This window comes from Calonectris borealis, chromosome 26 (assembly GCF_964195595.1).
Source record: "Calonectris borealis chromosome 26, bCalBor7.hap1.2, whole genome shotgun sequence".
NCBI classification, from domain to species: domain Eukaryota; kingdom Metazoa; phylum Chordata; class Aves; order Procellariiformes; family Procellariidae; genus Calonectris; species Calonectris borealis.
Genome location: NC_134337.1, coordinates 7,492,721 through 7,508,933, shown reverse-complemented (window position 1 = coordinate 7,508,933; position 16,213 = coordinate 7,492,721). Strand labels below are relative to the sequence as shown.

General features: G+C 47.0%; 1 protein-coding gene across 1 annotated transcript in view; it reads left to right on the top strand.

The window, feature by feature from the left end:
- Positions 1-12,297: 12,297 nt before the first annotated feature.
- Positions 12,298-16,213, top strand: part of KCND3 (potassium voltage-gated channel subfamily D member 3) — a 123,080-nt gene continuing 119,164 nt past the window's right edge. Inside the window, exon 1 of the mRNA XM_075174392.1 lies at positions 12,298-13,482. Within this exon, the coding sequence (XP_075030493.1) occupies positions 12,374-13,482 (1,109 nt within the window). The 5' untranslated portion in view covers positions 12,298-12,373. The remainder of the gene's footprint in view (positions 13,483-16,213) is intronic.

The window sequence follows — 16,213 nt, the reverse complement described above, 5'->3', positions numbered from 1 at the left end:
AGCTTCTTGAGAAGCTTAGATGAGAGATTTTCCAGTTGTGAAGAACTTCATTTAACACCGGACTACCCAAAAAATACTAACTAAATTTGCTTTCAAGCTATCAGCTACTGCTTCTGCTCCGAGCAAGAGTTAACTTAATGCATTAACAAAAGCCCTCTTTCTATATCAAAGGTCTGTACTGAGGATTAAGATCTGAATTCCAGGTTAGCCCTTAATGACACACATACACACAGAAAACCTTCCCTTTAGCTAGAGACTACATCCTGCTATAGCAAGGCAGAAACAATGATCTTATTGGATTCAATAATTTAAAAAAAAAAAATCAGATTAAGTTTGAATTCTAGTTATAGAATTTGTATGCAGGTAAAATTATTTTTAATCTGTTCCAAGATAAAAGAGTAAATTTGTTTCTGCCTATTAGCATTTTCTTACATAGAGAGAGGCGTTTGGCATGATAAATAGGTTTGGGGCTAGAATCCATCTTTGCTTTCCCCCCCGCCCCTCCTTGCCAGTGAGTTGGGAACCCTTAGGAAACAGTCTGAAAAAACATCGAGGTCTGGAGGTCCAAGTTCACCATGCTCGTAGTGAGACAGCCTTCGCTACAGCAAACCTGCCAGAGACCCGTCCGCACAAGGCAGCCCCAGCCCCTCCTGTTGAGGGGCTCCTCCGCCAGACCCTTCGAATCTTTCTAGCACAGACCAGAGCCACAATCCACCAACCGACAGAGAAGTAACAGTCCTCACCTGGTTTACACCCATTTCGCCTTCGGCAAGACTCTGCCAGGCTCGGTCCTTGTCTACTCCAGGCAAACAGGGACCGAGGCAGCTCAAAACCCGCAGCAGCCCCGTTCTCTGCTGCTATGTGCACCTTACCCAGCCCTCACCGGGCAAGCCTTACCGCAGCACTGGAGCTCAGATGTTGTTTCCAGTAAGGGCCTCTAAGACTGCGTTTCTCTGCAAGCAGACCAGTAGCACAGCCCCGGGTCTGTGCTGGATCTGCACCCTGGCGTGCGAGGAGCGCCGGAGCGTGCGGAGGCAAAGCGGGGCCAGTTCTGAAGGGACAAGGTTTGCTGCAGAAGGCCTTCATCTCCTCTTCAGTGATTTTTCAGCTATTTTTATCTTCAATGTGATAATTAAGCAGCAGGAATAAAAGGGCTTACAAGAAGTAGGGCCCTTCATTTTTATTTTCAACATTTTGTCTGTCTCATTAGAAGTTCCATCAGGAGGAGAGAGCCACCTCTCCAGCGATGCCATCGTCATAGAAACGGAAATTCACCCTTGTACAGATCACAGCCAAAGTGCTGCATGAAGCCACCAGGCTTCGGAAGGAAAGGCAACCCCCCAAAAAAAATCAAGTTCTTATCACAGGGTCAGAGTTCTAGAGCCACATTTAGGAAGAGGAGGATGAGGAATGGCAGCCTCAGCTCTGCCCGCTGCGACACACCAAACGCGTGCCCGTGCCACCCTCTGGCTGTGCACGCGGGGAGGGTCCACGCGCCCTCGCCCCGACCCGTGCACCTCGAAGCTGCCCCAGCCCAAGCACGTTGCAGGGGGAGAAGCTCCTGCCGCCAGCAGACAGGACTGCCCGTGCGCCAAGGGACCCAGCAAGCCCACAGCAGGAGCCCAGCATGGCTTTGCCAGCACGGAGGAGGCTTTCACCCACCCTCTCCGGACCCCCGAGAGCCAGAGCAAGGAAGCACCTCCTTCCCCCCACCCTAATCGAGGTTAGCTGTGGTTGCTATCCTGGCTCTGCCACCTATTTCCCTGAGTGTGCTGCATCAAACCCCAAATGGAAAACAAACACAGGCTTCCTTCCAGAAAAGGGAATTCACTGAGGAGATGAGGTTTGCATCTAGAAAAACAGCAATTTCCTCCCAAAGCAAGAAAACACAAAAAGTGGATCAATAAAAAGCAGCAGCAAAGCCCTTACTACAGGCTCTTTCGGGGAGCCCCTGGTTCCTCCCTCTCTCCTGTGCCCTCGCACAGCCACCCCCTCAGCGATGGGCATCCCACCACAGCCCGGGCTGCTCCCACCGGCCAGCCGCTCGGGAGGGCACGAGAGCCACGGGGCGCCTGGGGGCCCTTCGACCTGACAGCTCCTGTACTTTCTTTTACCCACAAATATTTTAACATTTACTGCCTCTAATTCAAAAGACATCCAAAGTTCTCCAAGTGCTGCAGCAGAAGTATGTACATTTTCGTATAGATCTGAAATTCGGGACTAACCTCGCAGACACAGGTCCACAGCCACCAGCGCGACGGGCGAGCGCGGTGCCGCGCACAGGGCGGCCACAGACGGCGGGTCCTGACGGCACGAGCCAGAAGCGAGGGACAGCTCTGTAAATCCAATATGCCACAAAAGCACCATGATCCAATTAACTCTTCCTCCTGCCTGTCTGGGCTGTGGCCGCCCAGCGCTCGCTGCCTGGGTCCGGAGGGAGCTCTGCCGCGAGGGTGGGAAAGCTCCTTCCCCGGACACGGGAGGAGCTGGCAGCCTTGGCCTTTTATCATCTCCCTTCCCAGCCCAGGCCACACTGATTGATGCTGTAACATAACGACCTCACATGGTGAACAGCTACAGGTGGCAGGTGAGCTTAAAAAAAAAAAGAAAACAAGGAAAGCAAGGCTCCTGGCTCTTACTGGCCACCCCTGCCACGCTCTGATGTACATCTGTGTCAAACACGGACACGTGGGACCAGCTGTTTTCTACTCCAGTTTCCCAAAACCAAGTAACCAAAGTGCAGGCCTTGGGTGGAGAAGACCCCGTTGCTTTTGATGCAACTATATAATCTATATACTGGTCAGCTGAACAAGGACAATCTCTCTCCCAGATTTCTCCTCCCTGCCCCCATATCTAATAATAATGAAAAGGAATCATGACAGTACAGGATTCATTCCCCAGACAATAGCTAGGCAGGCTGTATATTGCTTTATGGCTGTTGACTTGATTTAAAATGCACTCTTAAAAATGAGAGAACAACTCCTTAAATTTGCAGTAAATGTATAGTTCCACAGATCTGATTTACTGGTTGTGAGCCACCAAAAAACTGCAATTGCAATTTATTGTATTGTTGACTCTAGCAGCGAAACCGTCAGCATCACTCTAGCTCCGGTAACCATTCCAAACCTGATAATTTAACATTAATAATTTGTTTCGGGTTGGTTTGGGATTTTTTTTTGCTTTTCTTTAATTGGTCTCTCAACTTCCAGGAGATAATGATGATTGCTTTGATGGTGACTGGTTAACCCAAGGTGTGTGAGACCAAAGGAGTGCAGATGGCTTGTGCTTTGCTCAGTTCAGAGCTTTCTAGCCTTGGCTGACTCCTAATTGCAAGAATTCCCAACTGGCTGGAGGCAGATCATTGCAAAAGAAACTCGCTGCAGAGCAGTCGGATAAAGAACAATGTGTAAAGTCCTGCCTGGACTGTGAGACACTAAAGCATTAGCGGTAAAGAGCACAGCCAAGCAGCAAAGAATTCATATGCTTTTACAGAGCTTCTAGCTTTAAGCCAACTGTCCCAATTTCCCCCTCATTGACACCGCTGTGTTCTAACTCCCTTGTCCTCGGTGGGTGTACCACTGCACCGTACCGTACGCAGCACATGCAGGAGGCACATCAGGGCTGTTGTTCCGAGGGTACAGCAGTACTACGAAAAAGTGCTTCAAATTCAGGATGGTGAAACTGAACTTCTCCAGCAGCGTTCTCTTCAAGGCATAAATAAAGGCAAATCACAGGCAGTGTGGTCTCACAAGCAGACACGGAATACCCAGGCACACTAATTCACTTCTCTGCTAATTGATCTAGCAGCATTGCCTCCTTGCAGCTAACACATCTCTCTATCTGCTCCGGAACAGCCCTGCGTCCTCCGCTCGCTCCAGCTTTGCTTTCCACTTTGCCCTTCCCCACCTGCCTCGTGCAACACTCCCAGTCTCATCTGTAATCAGGAACGTTAACACGAGACTCTCATTACTTAAATGTTTGGATGTTGATAACATGGAATATGGCCAATTAAGCACAATCCCTGATGAGCTGTTGCAGTGACCAGCATCGCAAACCAGCATTGTTGTTTTACTCACTGTGTGAAATGAGACTGGAAGAGCAAGCCGTGGTACACGCCAGGGAGAGACAGAGGACAGTGGACAATAAATCAAAGCCCTGATTCAGTATCACTACTGTCCTTCAAGGGTCTTTTCCCTCTACTATCATGTGTGATCTTTTCTTGATTCATTAAGGTCAGCTGAGCAGAAGATTTTGCAGCTCCTGGCTAGCTAGCAGAGCTGCTGGACACCGTCCATGGCTCTTTCCTCTTCCCTTTTGGAAAGAAGTGGCAGAACGCAGCTGCCTGTGAGGCTTTATTTCGGATTGGAAAATCTCCAAGCGCAGAGGGGGAAAAAACTGAACACGCTGAATGGGAGATGGCCTTGAACCAACCCCCCTGGTTTCCAAGTACCGACCGGCGGTGAAAGATTGCAGACCGGGACAGGGATACGGACTGTCCATCACACACCGATGTCTCTGGTGGACGGAGGGGTCTGAGAACCGCACAAGGATGCAAACAGTACCCCTGTAAATCCTGCCGTGTGCCCCAACGTGGAGTTAATACAATCTCCAGTCACCCAGAATAAATCCCACAGCCCTTAGCATCTCCCTGTATTGAACATTCTTCAAAAGGTGCTTGAAAATGAGTCACTTTTTCCTTCAGGATTTTTTTAAGCCGATAACAAGACCCCCTTAAAAACTCCTGAGGGATGCTGACAGAATACGGGGTTTCATTTTTTACAAATCTCTATAAAATGTTTCAGATACTGGTTCTGCAAAAAACCTAAAGCAGAACTGTTTTCTGCATTTTCCAGTGATAAAATACATACATGACATAGACATACGAGTGAGCAAGATACTTGAACTCCTTATTTTGCCATGCCTGTGGCATGAAGGCATCTTACTTCAAGGAAGTGGTAGATATTTTTTATTGTATTTATAGGAGAGACAGAAAGTGCCTTGTGCCTTCCTTCATTTATTCATTTTTAGGACTACCTGTTCTGTGCATTTGTGTACCATGATAAGAAGCCTGAGAGAAATCTTGGAGGGTGGATAGTTGGAGAGACGGATGGATGAAGTTTTGGAGAAATGCCGTATCAGTTTGCTTTACTATGCCAGAATGATGGGTAGACAGACCGACAAACATATAACTAGATCATTCTTTATACTTTTATACAACTTATTTCCTTCAGGAATCATATTGCCATTTATAAATATTTATACATTCTGACAATACACTTTTTGTCAGTAAATATTATTACACTCCTTCTTTAGATGGAAACTAGGAACACAGAGCTTAAGAGACTTAGCCAAGGTCTGAGAGAGTTTTCGAAAGAAGCAGAGATATATTTAGGCAGCTGTGTTTTCCAGGCTGTTTCAATCACTAGACCACATACGTAATTTTAAGGTTACAAAGACTGACTCTTTCGCATAATCATATTAATGATCTTTCTTTAATCTATGCAGGCATTTTCACAAGCTTGGATCCAAAGCAAGGAAACTGTTGGCACAACCTATAGGACATAATCAGACTACAAAGCTACAATGTTATGGCAAGCTGTAATTTCAAGCAACCAAGCTAGCTTTATTACTGCAACTGTCATTACAGAATGCTTATACAGCATGGCCACGAAGTCAATGGGATAGTTAGATGCAGAATTAATGCAGGATAGCGCCCAGTGTAAAGAACAAACACAATAAATAAAATACACTGTAGAGGCATAGGATATAAATACAGAAGAAAATGGCAGAGCAAAAAAATCAAGTGAACTATATTTAATATTGAGATTTACCCATGCATAGTTTATTCCAGTTGTTTCTCTGCATATATGGCTTGTTTTAACACTGGCAGGTTCTACTTTTCAGTAATAGAACGAGAAATAGTTTTAATAAAACCTATAATTGGTGCAGTAGAACCTAAGGAGATATTCCTAGAAAGACAAAGGGAAAGGCAGAAAGAACAAAAGAGAACGAAAGAAAGGCAGAGAGAGTTGAAGAGAGAAAAAGAGAAAGAAAGAAAAAGAAAAAGAAAAAGAAAGAGAGAAGAAGGAATATTTTCACATCAGACTATCTGTAGCTAGCTTGCTTTTGACTTTCATACTCTATTTAAAAATACAAAATTGAGAGCATTGAAAAAGAGTTCCCAAATTAGCTTTTTAATAGAGATCGGAAGTTAAAAGGGGGCCGAGTCATGGGGGAAAAGCAATTCAGAATCACAGCCAGGCCAGAGCCAGCAAAGAGCAAGGCCAGAGTGAGAGAAGAGAGTCAGTAAGTTTTCTGAAGTGATGACATTGTAAATCACAGAAAAATCTCTTATACCAGTGAAAGCCAAATGCCATTTCTGGGTTTGCTTTCTTCTGAGCATCTGCAAGAGGAAAAGAGCAAGTGGAGATATAGGAAGTATTTTAAAGAGAAAAGCAGTTCTGAAGATATCTAATAAAGATGGATTCTGGATGCCTTAATTTGCTTAAATTCCTACAGCCATTGAAAGTTTCTCATGGAAGTTTTAGGATTCACTTTGCACACAACCATTCGTACGTCCAGCATACAGCTATTAGTATCCATATTCTAAAGATTATGATACGCTGCATTTGCATAACCACATTAACTAGTCTGCAGACATTGTGATGCAGCTTACAAATATTACTGGGGCATATTGTTTTGGGGCAGGATTACCCAGGACCTGACATTCAGAAATTAGTATTTTTTAGTAATTGCATTGAATTGTCAATGTTTAGACAATGTTGAGACACTGAACTGGACTGATCAGGGTTCTGGTATTAGATTTTCCAAACCAGACAATCTGAGTGCTGAAATGTTTGAGGATTTGGGGTTTTTTTCCCTAATTTTTTTTTTTTTTTAAATAAGGCCTTGGTTTAAGAGCTCTCAGAAGAAAGGCATGTTGCAATACAGGCACAGAAAATCGCCTGGAAAGCGGACGCTGGTTAGTGACGGCTGTGCCGAGTCCGCTTCCCCTATTCTAAAACCCCAGAGGCACCCCAGACCCCCCCTCCTTTTCTCTCGCCAGAAGTGACACCTCCGGAGGCGCACCGGCCGGCCTTCGCCTTGCAGCCACCCCGCACCGGGCTGCCGCACCCCGCCCAGCGCACCCCGCGGGCCCCGCCGCTGCCGCGCCCCGGGAGCGGGGCCCGCCCGGCCGCGCTCGCTCCGGGTGACCCCTGCAGGCGGCGGGGAGCGGGGGGCGGCCGTGTGCGGGGGGAGCCCCGCTCGCCCCGGCCCCCGGCTCGGCGCGGAGCCCCGCTGCCGCCCCCCCGCGCCCGCCCCTCCCGCGGAGCTGTCCGCCGCGGCGGTGCTGATCGCCGCGCTCCGCCGCCCCGCGCCCGCGCACTCCGCGCCGCCCCGCGCAGCCCCGCGCCCGCCCCCGCGCCGCTCCGCGCTGCCGGCAGCCGCATGGCAGCGGAGGCGCTGGGCGGGCGGCCGCGGCCGGGAGCGCCGGGCGGGCGGAGGTGAGGGGGTCCGCCGGGAGGGCGGGGAGCCCCGGGCCGGGGGGGGGGGACGCCGGCCCCGGGGGGGCTCAGCTGCGGGCGGGGAGGAGGCGCGGCGGCAGCGCCGGGGGGCGAGGGGCAGGAGCGGTGCCCCGGCTCCCTCCCGCCCCCGCTCCTCGCCTCTCCCGCTCTCCGTCCCTCCCTTCCCTCCCTGCTTCCCATCTGGCGGCCGCACAGACCGCTCCAGCCCCTGAACTCCCGGCGATAGATTAAAGTGTAATACCGAGCTGTGGAAGGACGCGAGGCGATGGCGAGGCAGCTGAGCTCCTCTATTTCATGTATGTATTTGTCTTACTTTATGGAAGTCACTAACTATCGCTGCGGCGCATCAGTCATTGCCGGGAGCTGCCCGGCAGAGCAGGGCATGACTGGTTTGCTCTGATTTGGGCTTATAGTTATTTATTTAATGGGGATTCACCGGCAAACAGATAAACGAGCAAGGATGCCAGGTCTCTGAGCGTGTGGACTCCAACTTCTGACCACGGATGAAAGAGGGATGCTGAGGTGGTGTGGAGACAGGACCGGTAAGAGCTGCCAAGGAGCAGGGCAAGCGAGAACAGCAGGACGAGGGGGCAAAGGGAGAGATGGAGGGAAGGAAGAGGGGAGGAGGAGAGAGGGGAAGATCCGTTTAAGTCTGAATTATTTATTTTTATTCCTGAATGTAGCCTCCTGCCCTGGCTAAGGTGTTGGTTGTAGGTTTGTGATGCTGGAGGAATAGCTCATTTTCTCGTTCAGGAGAAGGGACCTCTCCTGCACAGTCCCTGCCTGCCCGAGAGTCAGGGACACAGAGGGAGCTCCGGGAGAGACCAGTGAAGTTCGTCCCATACTTTTCCCCCCTTCATCCACCCCCTTGCCACTGCTGGCACATTAGCATGCAGGGTAGGCTCTGGTGTGTATTTAATGACTCCATTTGCTGGTGTCTCTGCTAGCTCACACCGCGTTTCTTCAGTCTCGCTTCACAGCCTGCCTCCCTGGGACCAGCTGGGTCCATCTCCCTGCTGTGCCCCGGCGAGTGGGCTCTCCGGGACCCGGGTGCCGTTTTGAGCTCGGTTAGGCAGCGAGAGCAAAGCTCCGAGCGGTGCTGGAAGGGGAGGGGGCAAAACGAAGCAAGCTCAGGCGAGAGAGGCAGGGAGAGACTCTGTCTCGGCAGTAATGAGGGAGAAGCTGTTTAGTCATCTCTCTATATATACTTTCACAATGATGATCACATTTACTGATTGCTTCTGACTGCATTTAGAGAGGGAGTCAAGAGGCAGGCAGCACAGTTCACCTTTTATCCTGAGGAGTGACTGCTCCCCCTTCCTTCCCGTTCCCCAGATTGAGCCCTACTTTTGGGCACTGGGAGTGTCTTTCCTTGCCAGGTAAGGCATCGCTGCGAGCCGGCAAGATGGGGCTCTCTGGGCTGACTGGGAGGGAGGGGAGAAGTTTGCATGCATTTATCCTAAGCCTGTTGCTTTTGCTCCCAAATCTCTCCAATGGACTGAGGGAGTGAATGTTTTGCAGAAAGTTTTATTATCTGATGTGATTGCGAAGGGGAAGGAATATGTGACTGACGGAGGATATCGAAGCTTTGGCTGACATATTTTGTCTGAGCCTGACCCAACAAGGACAGGAAAGGAGAGAATGAACGATCTCAAGGCTCTTTGCTCCCATTAGTGTCTCATCAAGAACTGACAGTATGTTTATCAGCCGTATTTTAAATCATCCCTGTCTGCTTCCAGAAAGGGAAACACTATGAGATTTTTGTTTTCATGAGACTACGAAGAGACATTTCTTAGGTATGGCATTGCCGGTGGGAGCTAATGTGGTAAGAATCCATCGTTTATTTCTCGAATAGAATAGTGAATAGAAATAACTTTAGGTGAATAGAAATAACTGTGTTCTCTAAAGTTTTCCTCCAGAGCTTTACTGACCTAGCCGTGCCTGTCAGGTTTTTGTTTGAAACTGGGACGAAACCACGGTGCCCACGAAGCGGCTGCGGCGCAGACGACCCGCGGTAGCCAGCGGTGGTCAGGGAGGGACTCGGATGGTGGTCAGGAGGACTCGGATGGGGGAGGGGGACAGGGGGCTCATGCTATAGGCTTTTCTATCAAATTTCCTTGCACCATTTCACTGATCTCATAATTATCTAAAGAAAAGAGATTCTTTTCCCTATAGGTCCTGAGTTTTTTAAGTCAGAAGGAGACAAATTATTTTATTTCATGTACCAGGTCTTCTAAACATCAGCAGCAGGGTACCGATCTTTTGTTAACTAGTTCCTTTCAAATTACATGCAGAAATTACGGTAATTAAAATTAGAAATATGTGTATAGCTAACTAGATGCTTGTTAGAATTAAAGTGTGTCTGTTTGCTGTGCAAGCTGAAGAGACTGTCAACTGTACAGTATATTTTGAGCCCAGCCAATTGCTTTCCAGCCTAAGAAGACTGGTTAGCAGTTACCAAAACCCAGGCGTGCAGAAAAGGAGGATTCTTTCCATATTTGGCAGATAAACTCGTTAGTTCATATTTCTTTTACTCAGCTTAGTTTGTGCAGCTCTGAAGTACAAACCCAGTCCTACCTCTCTCTCCATTTTCTGTCTCTTATTTTGGGGCGGGGTAGAGTTCCAAGGACTCATGGACAAGAAAAAGCAAAACCTCTTCTCCCTCTCAGTCCTTCCCCGCAGACAGACAATTTACAGCTGAAAAAGACTCTCTTTTTGCATATTTTGAGGATCAAATGGGACAGATTTAATGTAACTTTGAAAATTAAGCTGTGTGCTCTAAGTTTTCTTAACCAGCTGCATCTCTGTCACAGAGAAATGAGAACTAAACTTCCACAGAAGAATACCCCTCTCTTTCTCTTTTGCTTCAATCTCCTGTCCATTTCATAGCTGAGATATTTATAGCTTCCCCACATATACTGCCAGCGTGGAAGGACCCATTTTATCTTTAAAAATTGATTTGAAAATGTGTAAGTCACTTACGAGTTACCAGCGGTTTTTTAGAACAATTATATGTGAAGTATTTATAGTGCCTCAGTAGCTAATGTAGGTAACCTGGAATTTACAACCAAAGTTATAAAAGTACAGAAGAGAATTCTAACGAGGTTCCCCTGAGGATCCAGTGTACTGTGGCTGGTCAGGTCACCGTACATCGCCAATCAGTCCTGGTAGAATGACAGTGGTGGTGTCGCTAATTGAAATTAAAAAGCAGAGAAGACAGTTTACCAGCAGGGAAAACCGGAACAGGATGCACGATCTTGGTCTCTGGGTTATTTGCCTGCATATATTTGGTGATTAATGAATGAAATGGGTCTCATCTTGCCGCCTCCTGTTTTGCAGTCCTGTTCGTAACGCAGTATTTCATAAAAGTTAAAAGATCCACCACTGCTGCTAAAAGAAATCAGCAGCTCCACTGTCTGAGCCCACCGAGTCCCTGGACATTGCCTTTCAGCTAAAGACCGGGGCATATTTTCAAAGTAGTGCAGAGAAAGTTTGCGGGGCTGCGCTCTGCCTCTTCCCCGCACAGACGGAAGAGCCTGGTCTCCGGGGCTGTCAGTCTGGCACTATTAACGCAATAAATTCCCTCTTTGGGGGGAGAGAAAAAATAGTGCATAGTGATATTGAACAATCCTTTACAGAAAAATACTGTGGGACGTTTCCTCCAGTGCCATGTATATAAGCACAGTGTCTCCTTGGGATAAGCATCGCTATGGATTATTGTGTGTTTCGTCATTACAAAACCTCTTCCAGCAGCAGTAAGATGCTTGCACGAGGGACTTCAATTGTCCTTTAGACAGTAAAATTGCATAGAAAGATACTCCACATTAAGGTGATGAATGTTAATGTGCCCTGAAGAGGAAGAGCATTTCTGTGAGCAGTTTAGTCATTTTCACCACAGATTGATTCCATCATTTTTTATTCAGTATTTTGATGGCCTGTTGGAATCAATAATGCTGCAGCCTTACTGGCTGGAATGGCAGGTTTCATAGAATTAAAAAACTTCAGAGTAAAACTGCCTAGAAGGATACCATGTAGAGGATATAATTAGGCTTTGAGGGCCTGAGTCAGTGGAATCAATGGAATTTCCATTGATAAATCAACTTTTGATAGGGCCCCTAATGCATCTTATATGATAATGGCACCTTTCTCCAGATAATTTTATGGTAGAGTTAGAAAAACATTAGGGAAGTGAAAGTAAATACAAGTTAAAACCTGCTGAGGCCAGGTCTTTAATTAAAGGTAGAAGAAAACTAATGAAAACCAGAGAAGATTTTCCGTTTCTTTCAACTGAAAATGTTCTTAGTGCAAGATTCATTGCATACTGAACTTTTTTAAGACTGGAAACCCAGCCCAGTCCAGTCATGGCTTTTCATGGCACACAATTTCATTGGGTGAACTGCAAGCTGATTCCACTGGAGTTCCCAGCTCTTTCTTGACAGCTGTAGTTAAACTGATGAGCACATGAGGCTTACACCTGGGGAATTATGGATCAGTCATGTTTGTAAGGAAGCAAATATAAATTAGTGTGTTTATGCTACTTTTAAAATGCTTTTAATGAGGAATCATTTGCTATTCAAAGTTTCAATCTATAAAAATGCCATAACCCCGCTGAGCTGATTATCATGTGCCCTGTTTAACATCACTCTTCAAATGGGAGATGAGGGCAGGCCAGTTGTTTTGAGTTCTTGGGTATGTACTGACTCTTTAACACAATGGGGCAAGACACCCCACTTGACTGTGTGTTGTGTTTTTATTTTGTTCTGTATTTTAGATGGAACTGATCTGAATTCCAACAGGTCTCAGGAGCAGCCTAACTGTCTTCTCCAGTAACAAGGCCTGGGGTCATCATGGCAGCAGGAGTAGCAGCATGGTTGCCCTTTGCCAGGGCAGCTGCCATAGGATGGATGCCAGTGGCCAACTGTCCCATGCCACTGGCTCCAACGGAGAAAAACAAGAGGCAGGATGAGCTGATCATTCTCAATGTGAGTGGCAGGCGTTTCCAGACCTGGAGGACTACACTGGAGAGATACCCGGACACTCTCCTGGGCAGCACCGAGAAGGAGTTCTTCTTCAACGAAGACACTAAGGAGTACTTCTTTGACCGGGACCCTGAGGTCTTTAGGTGCATCTTAAATTTTTATAGAACTGGCAAGCTGCACTATCCCAGGTACGAGTGCATCTCCGCTTATGACGAAGAGCTTGCCTTCTATGGGATCCTCCCTGAAATCATTGGGGACTGCTGCTATGAAGAGTACAAAGACAGAAAGCGGGAAAACGCGGAGCGGCTGATGGATGACAATGACTCAGAAAACAACCAAGAAGGGTCCATGCCATCCCTGAGCTTCCGGCAGACCATGTGGCGAGCCTTCGAGAACCCCCACACCAGCACCTTAGCCTTAGTCTTTTACTATGTCACCGGTTTCTTTATTGCTGTCTCCGTGATCACTAATGTCGTGGAAACTGTCCCTTGTGGCACGGTGCCTGGAAACAAGGAGCTTCCATGTGGGGAAAGATATGCCGTGGCTTTCTTTTGCTTGGACACAGCTTGCGTGATGATTTTCACAGTTGAGTATCTGTTGAGACTCTTTGCGGCCCCAAGTCGCTACAGATTCATTAGAAGTGTGATGAGCATCATTGACGTGGTGGCCATCATGCCGTACTACATTGGCTTGGTGATGACCAACAATGAGGATGTCAGCGGAGCCTTTGTGACACTAAGGGTTTTTAGGGTTTTCAGGATTTTCAAGTTCTCTCGCCATTCCCAAGGCTTAAGAATCTTGGGCTACACTTTGAAGAGCTGTGCCTCCGAGCTTGGCTTTCTCCTCTTTTCCCTCACTATGGCAATCATCATCTTTGCAACTGTGATGTTTTATGCAGAGAAAGGGTCCTCGGCAAGCAAATTCACCAGTATTCCTGCTTCCTTTTGGTACACTATTGTAACCATGACAACACTGGGGTGAGTATTACTTTTTCTTTTACTGAGCAGCAGGCAAGCATGTACTAGGAGCTTGACTTCAGTTACTCCTAAGCATTTTCCTGGGTGCATGTTTGAAAAGGGGCTGGAACTGTTAAGGGCTTGATTGTTCTTTGCCTTACAACTTCTGCAATTTATGCTTATGGGAAGCCATATAAAACAGAAAAAGCACTTACACCCACTTGACAAATGCGTGGCACAATGGTAAATGAGTGCAGGAGGAGCAAGGCTGTGGAGTAGCAGGTCCTGTTTTGCACTCCTGCAGCAGAGAAAAGTCAACGTGAGTGCAAGGGAGCTGGCAACCAGAGCTTATGGTTTTTTCAGACATTCCAGCCATAGATTTTACACAAGGTTGCTGATGTATATGTTGTCTCTTTTCGTGATGTCAGTCTTTGTTTCTTCACTTGACATGCCAGGAATTATAGATTTGCTGAATTCAAATGGATATCGTGGGCCGCTATACCCCTGAAAATGTTCAGTGATCTCCAGGACATGATCTGTTTTTTACTTAATTGAGCAGGATACGGGCTTCTCGTCTATGTTTAGTTGTGAGTTTAAGAAATAATACGAGTATGCTGTAGCAGTTGCAGTAGAATTTCAAACATTCCCATGGACAGGTACAAAGATAATGATATCAAAGCAAAGGAAACGCAGCCTGGAGGGCTCTTCTTTCCCTCACATTTCATTTCTGTCTTACAGATGTTTCTGCTGAGATTATAGACTTGAGCTTCTGTTGCTCTGAACTAAAACCTTTGTAAGCAGAATGACCAAGCCTTCACCCTGACAGGGTTATGTAAAAGAAAGCAGGCATCACAGGCTGCTGCTTCAGGCAGTCACAAAGTTATGATTGAACGCAATCTCTTAATTCCACACATCAGAGCAATATACTAAGTTTATAGTTACTTTGCAAAGAATTTTCCCACTGGAGAGTTCACACAGTTTAATATTCAGATGTAGACAATTCTCATTCTTGTAATATGGTGACCACTTTTTCTCTAAACTGCTTTTGATTTTAAACACTTCTCTGTGCCTATTATACATGAACAGGCTCACAGTAGCACTTTTAAATTATTAAAATCATAATTCAGCTGTCAGAAAGGCACAGAATCTGAGCATATGACAACTGCAAGTCTGAATTTCTTCATTAAGTGAAAATGTAGAACATGTTTGTCATAGTCACCGAAAGATCTCTTCTTCCTCCCTTTTTAACATCTAAGCAAAGTTTTGCAAGTTTGTGTGGCAAAAGCTAAGGTCCTTACCCTGGAAAAGAAGTCAGTGCTTGCTGAGAAATCGAAGCTGGGCTTTAGATCCCAGCACTCCCCCACCCTGTGGTTCAGCTTTCCATATTCTGACTGGTCCACCATGGTCGGTTCCCACCATCGTATCTGAGCAGCTTCAGAGGGACACCTGTCCTGGGCGGCTTGTTCATGCGTCCTCTCCACAAGGGGGAAATGCAGGCAAATACGGTTCTATTGTCTAGTTTCTGTTTAATAATGATTGCACCTATCTTTCTATCTACGCACGCTTATGCACGTTCACAAGTATGTTGTTATATCTTTGTGACAGGAAAGTCGGGGTCAAGGCGATGTTCAGTGTTGCTTTGGAACAAACCTGCTTTGTGAAATACATGCAGAATGTGCTGTAGTGCCATTAAGTCTCTATTCCTATCAGTGCAGTGACTTGGTCTTGTTCTCTTTCCCTTCCTTTCCGAACGCATGGATAGACAAACCAGAGTGCTCCTGAGGACTTTAAAGTGTTCTCAAGCTGTTGTGATCACAAAAATTGTAGATGAATGAGTACCCTTAATGAGTTGACAGGAATTTAAAAAATTATACATTTAAACTCGGCTTTGTAAGAGTTCATTGGAAAGGGACCTATAAAATGCTGTCTAAGCTTTAAAGCTTAAACTTCTAGTATTACTGATTTGGGATTTTTGCTGCAGGATTTTAATTAAAATAGGTGTCTCTAGCAAATAGTCTACCAGCTAAGTTTAGTGTCATATCACAGACTTACAAGAAACTCAGAAACCTCAATAATAGCAGACCCGAAGAGCCCCTGTGCTCTCCGACAACACCTATCTGCCTACGACCGCGTTCAGCAGGTACCTAGCGCTTCCTTATCCAAGCACCCAAAGTCAAACACTCTCCACTGGCTTGCCCAAAACCTGTGCTAGAAAGAGAAGTTGCTACTGTGTGCCATAAAAACCTAATTCCTGCCAGACCAGCTCCGCAGAGCCCCGGCCGGAGCCCCTCGGAGAGGCACTTTCCGGGCTCGCTGGTCAGGACGGTGGTGGGGTCCCAGCCGCGCGGGTGCAGGGGCAGCACCGGCGGAGCAAGGCGCCGGCGGTGCCAGCACCAGCCCTTGGCTGGTGCAACAGCTCTTACCCACGGCTTGGCATCATGGCACAGAAATTCATGAACTCTAGAAACGACACGTTTGGCGCCAGGTCATTTCCACCTTCCTGACTCCCACCACGTGGTGTGGGTGGTTAACATGCCCTGGCCCCCTTCATTTCCCCACAAAACCTTTCAGTTTTGACAAATTGGCATTTTCATACAATATTTTATATACATCTCCCTTCAGAAGTCATTTCAATATGTTTGGAAGGATCTCGTTACTAATGAGAGTCCTGGCAATTCCTATTACACGGACATTGCCAAAAATGCAGCCAAAGTCTCTAAGGTGCTTCTTGATACATCAGCCTTTGCCTAGT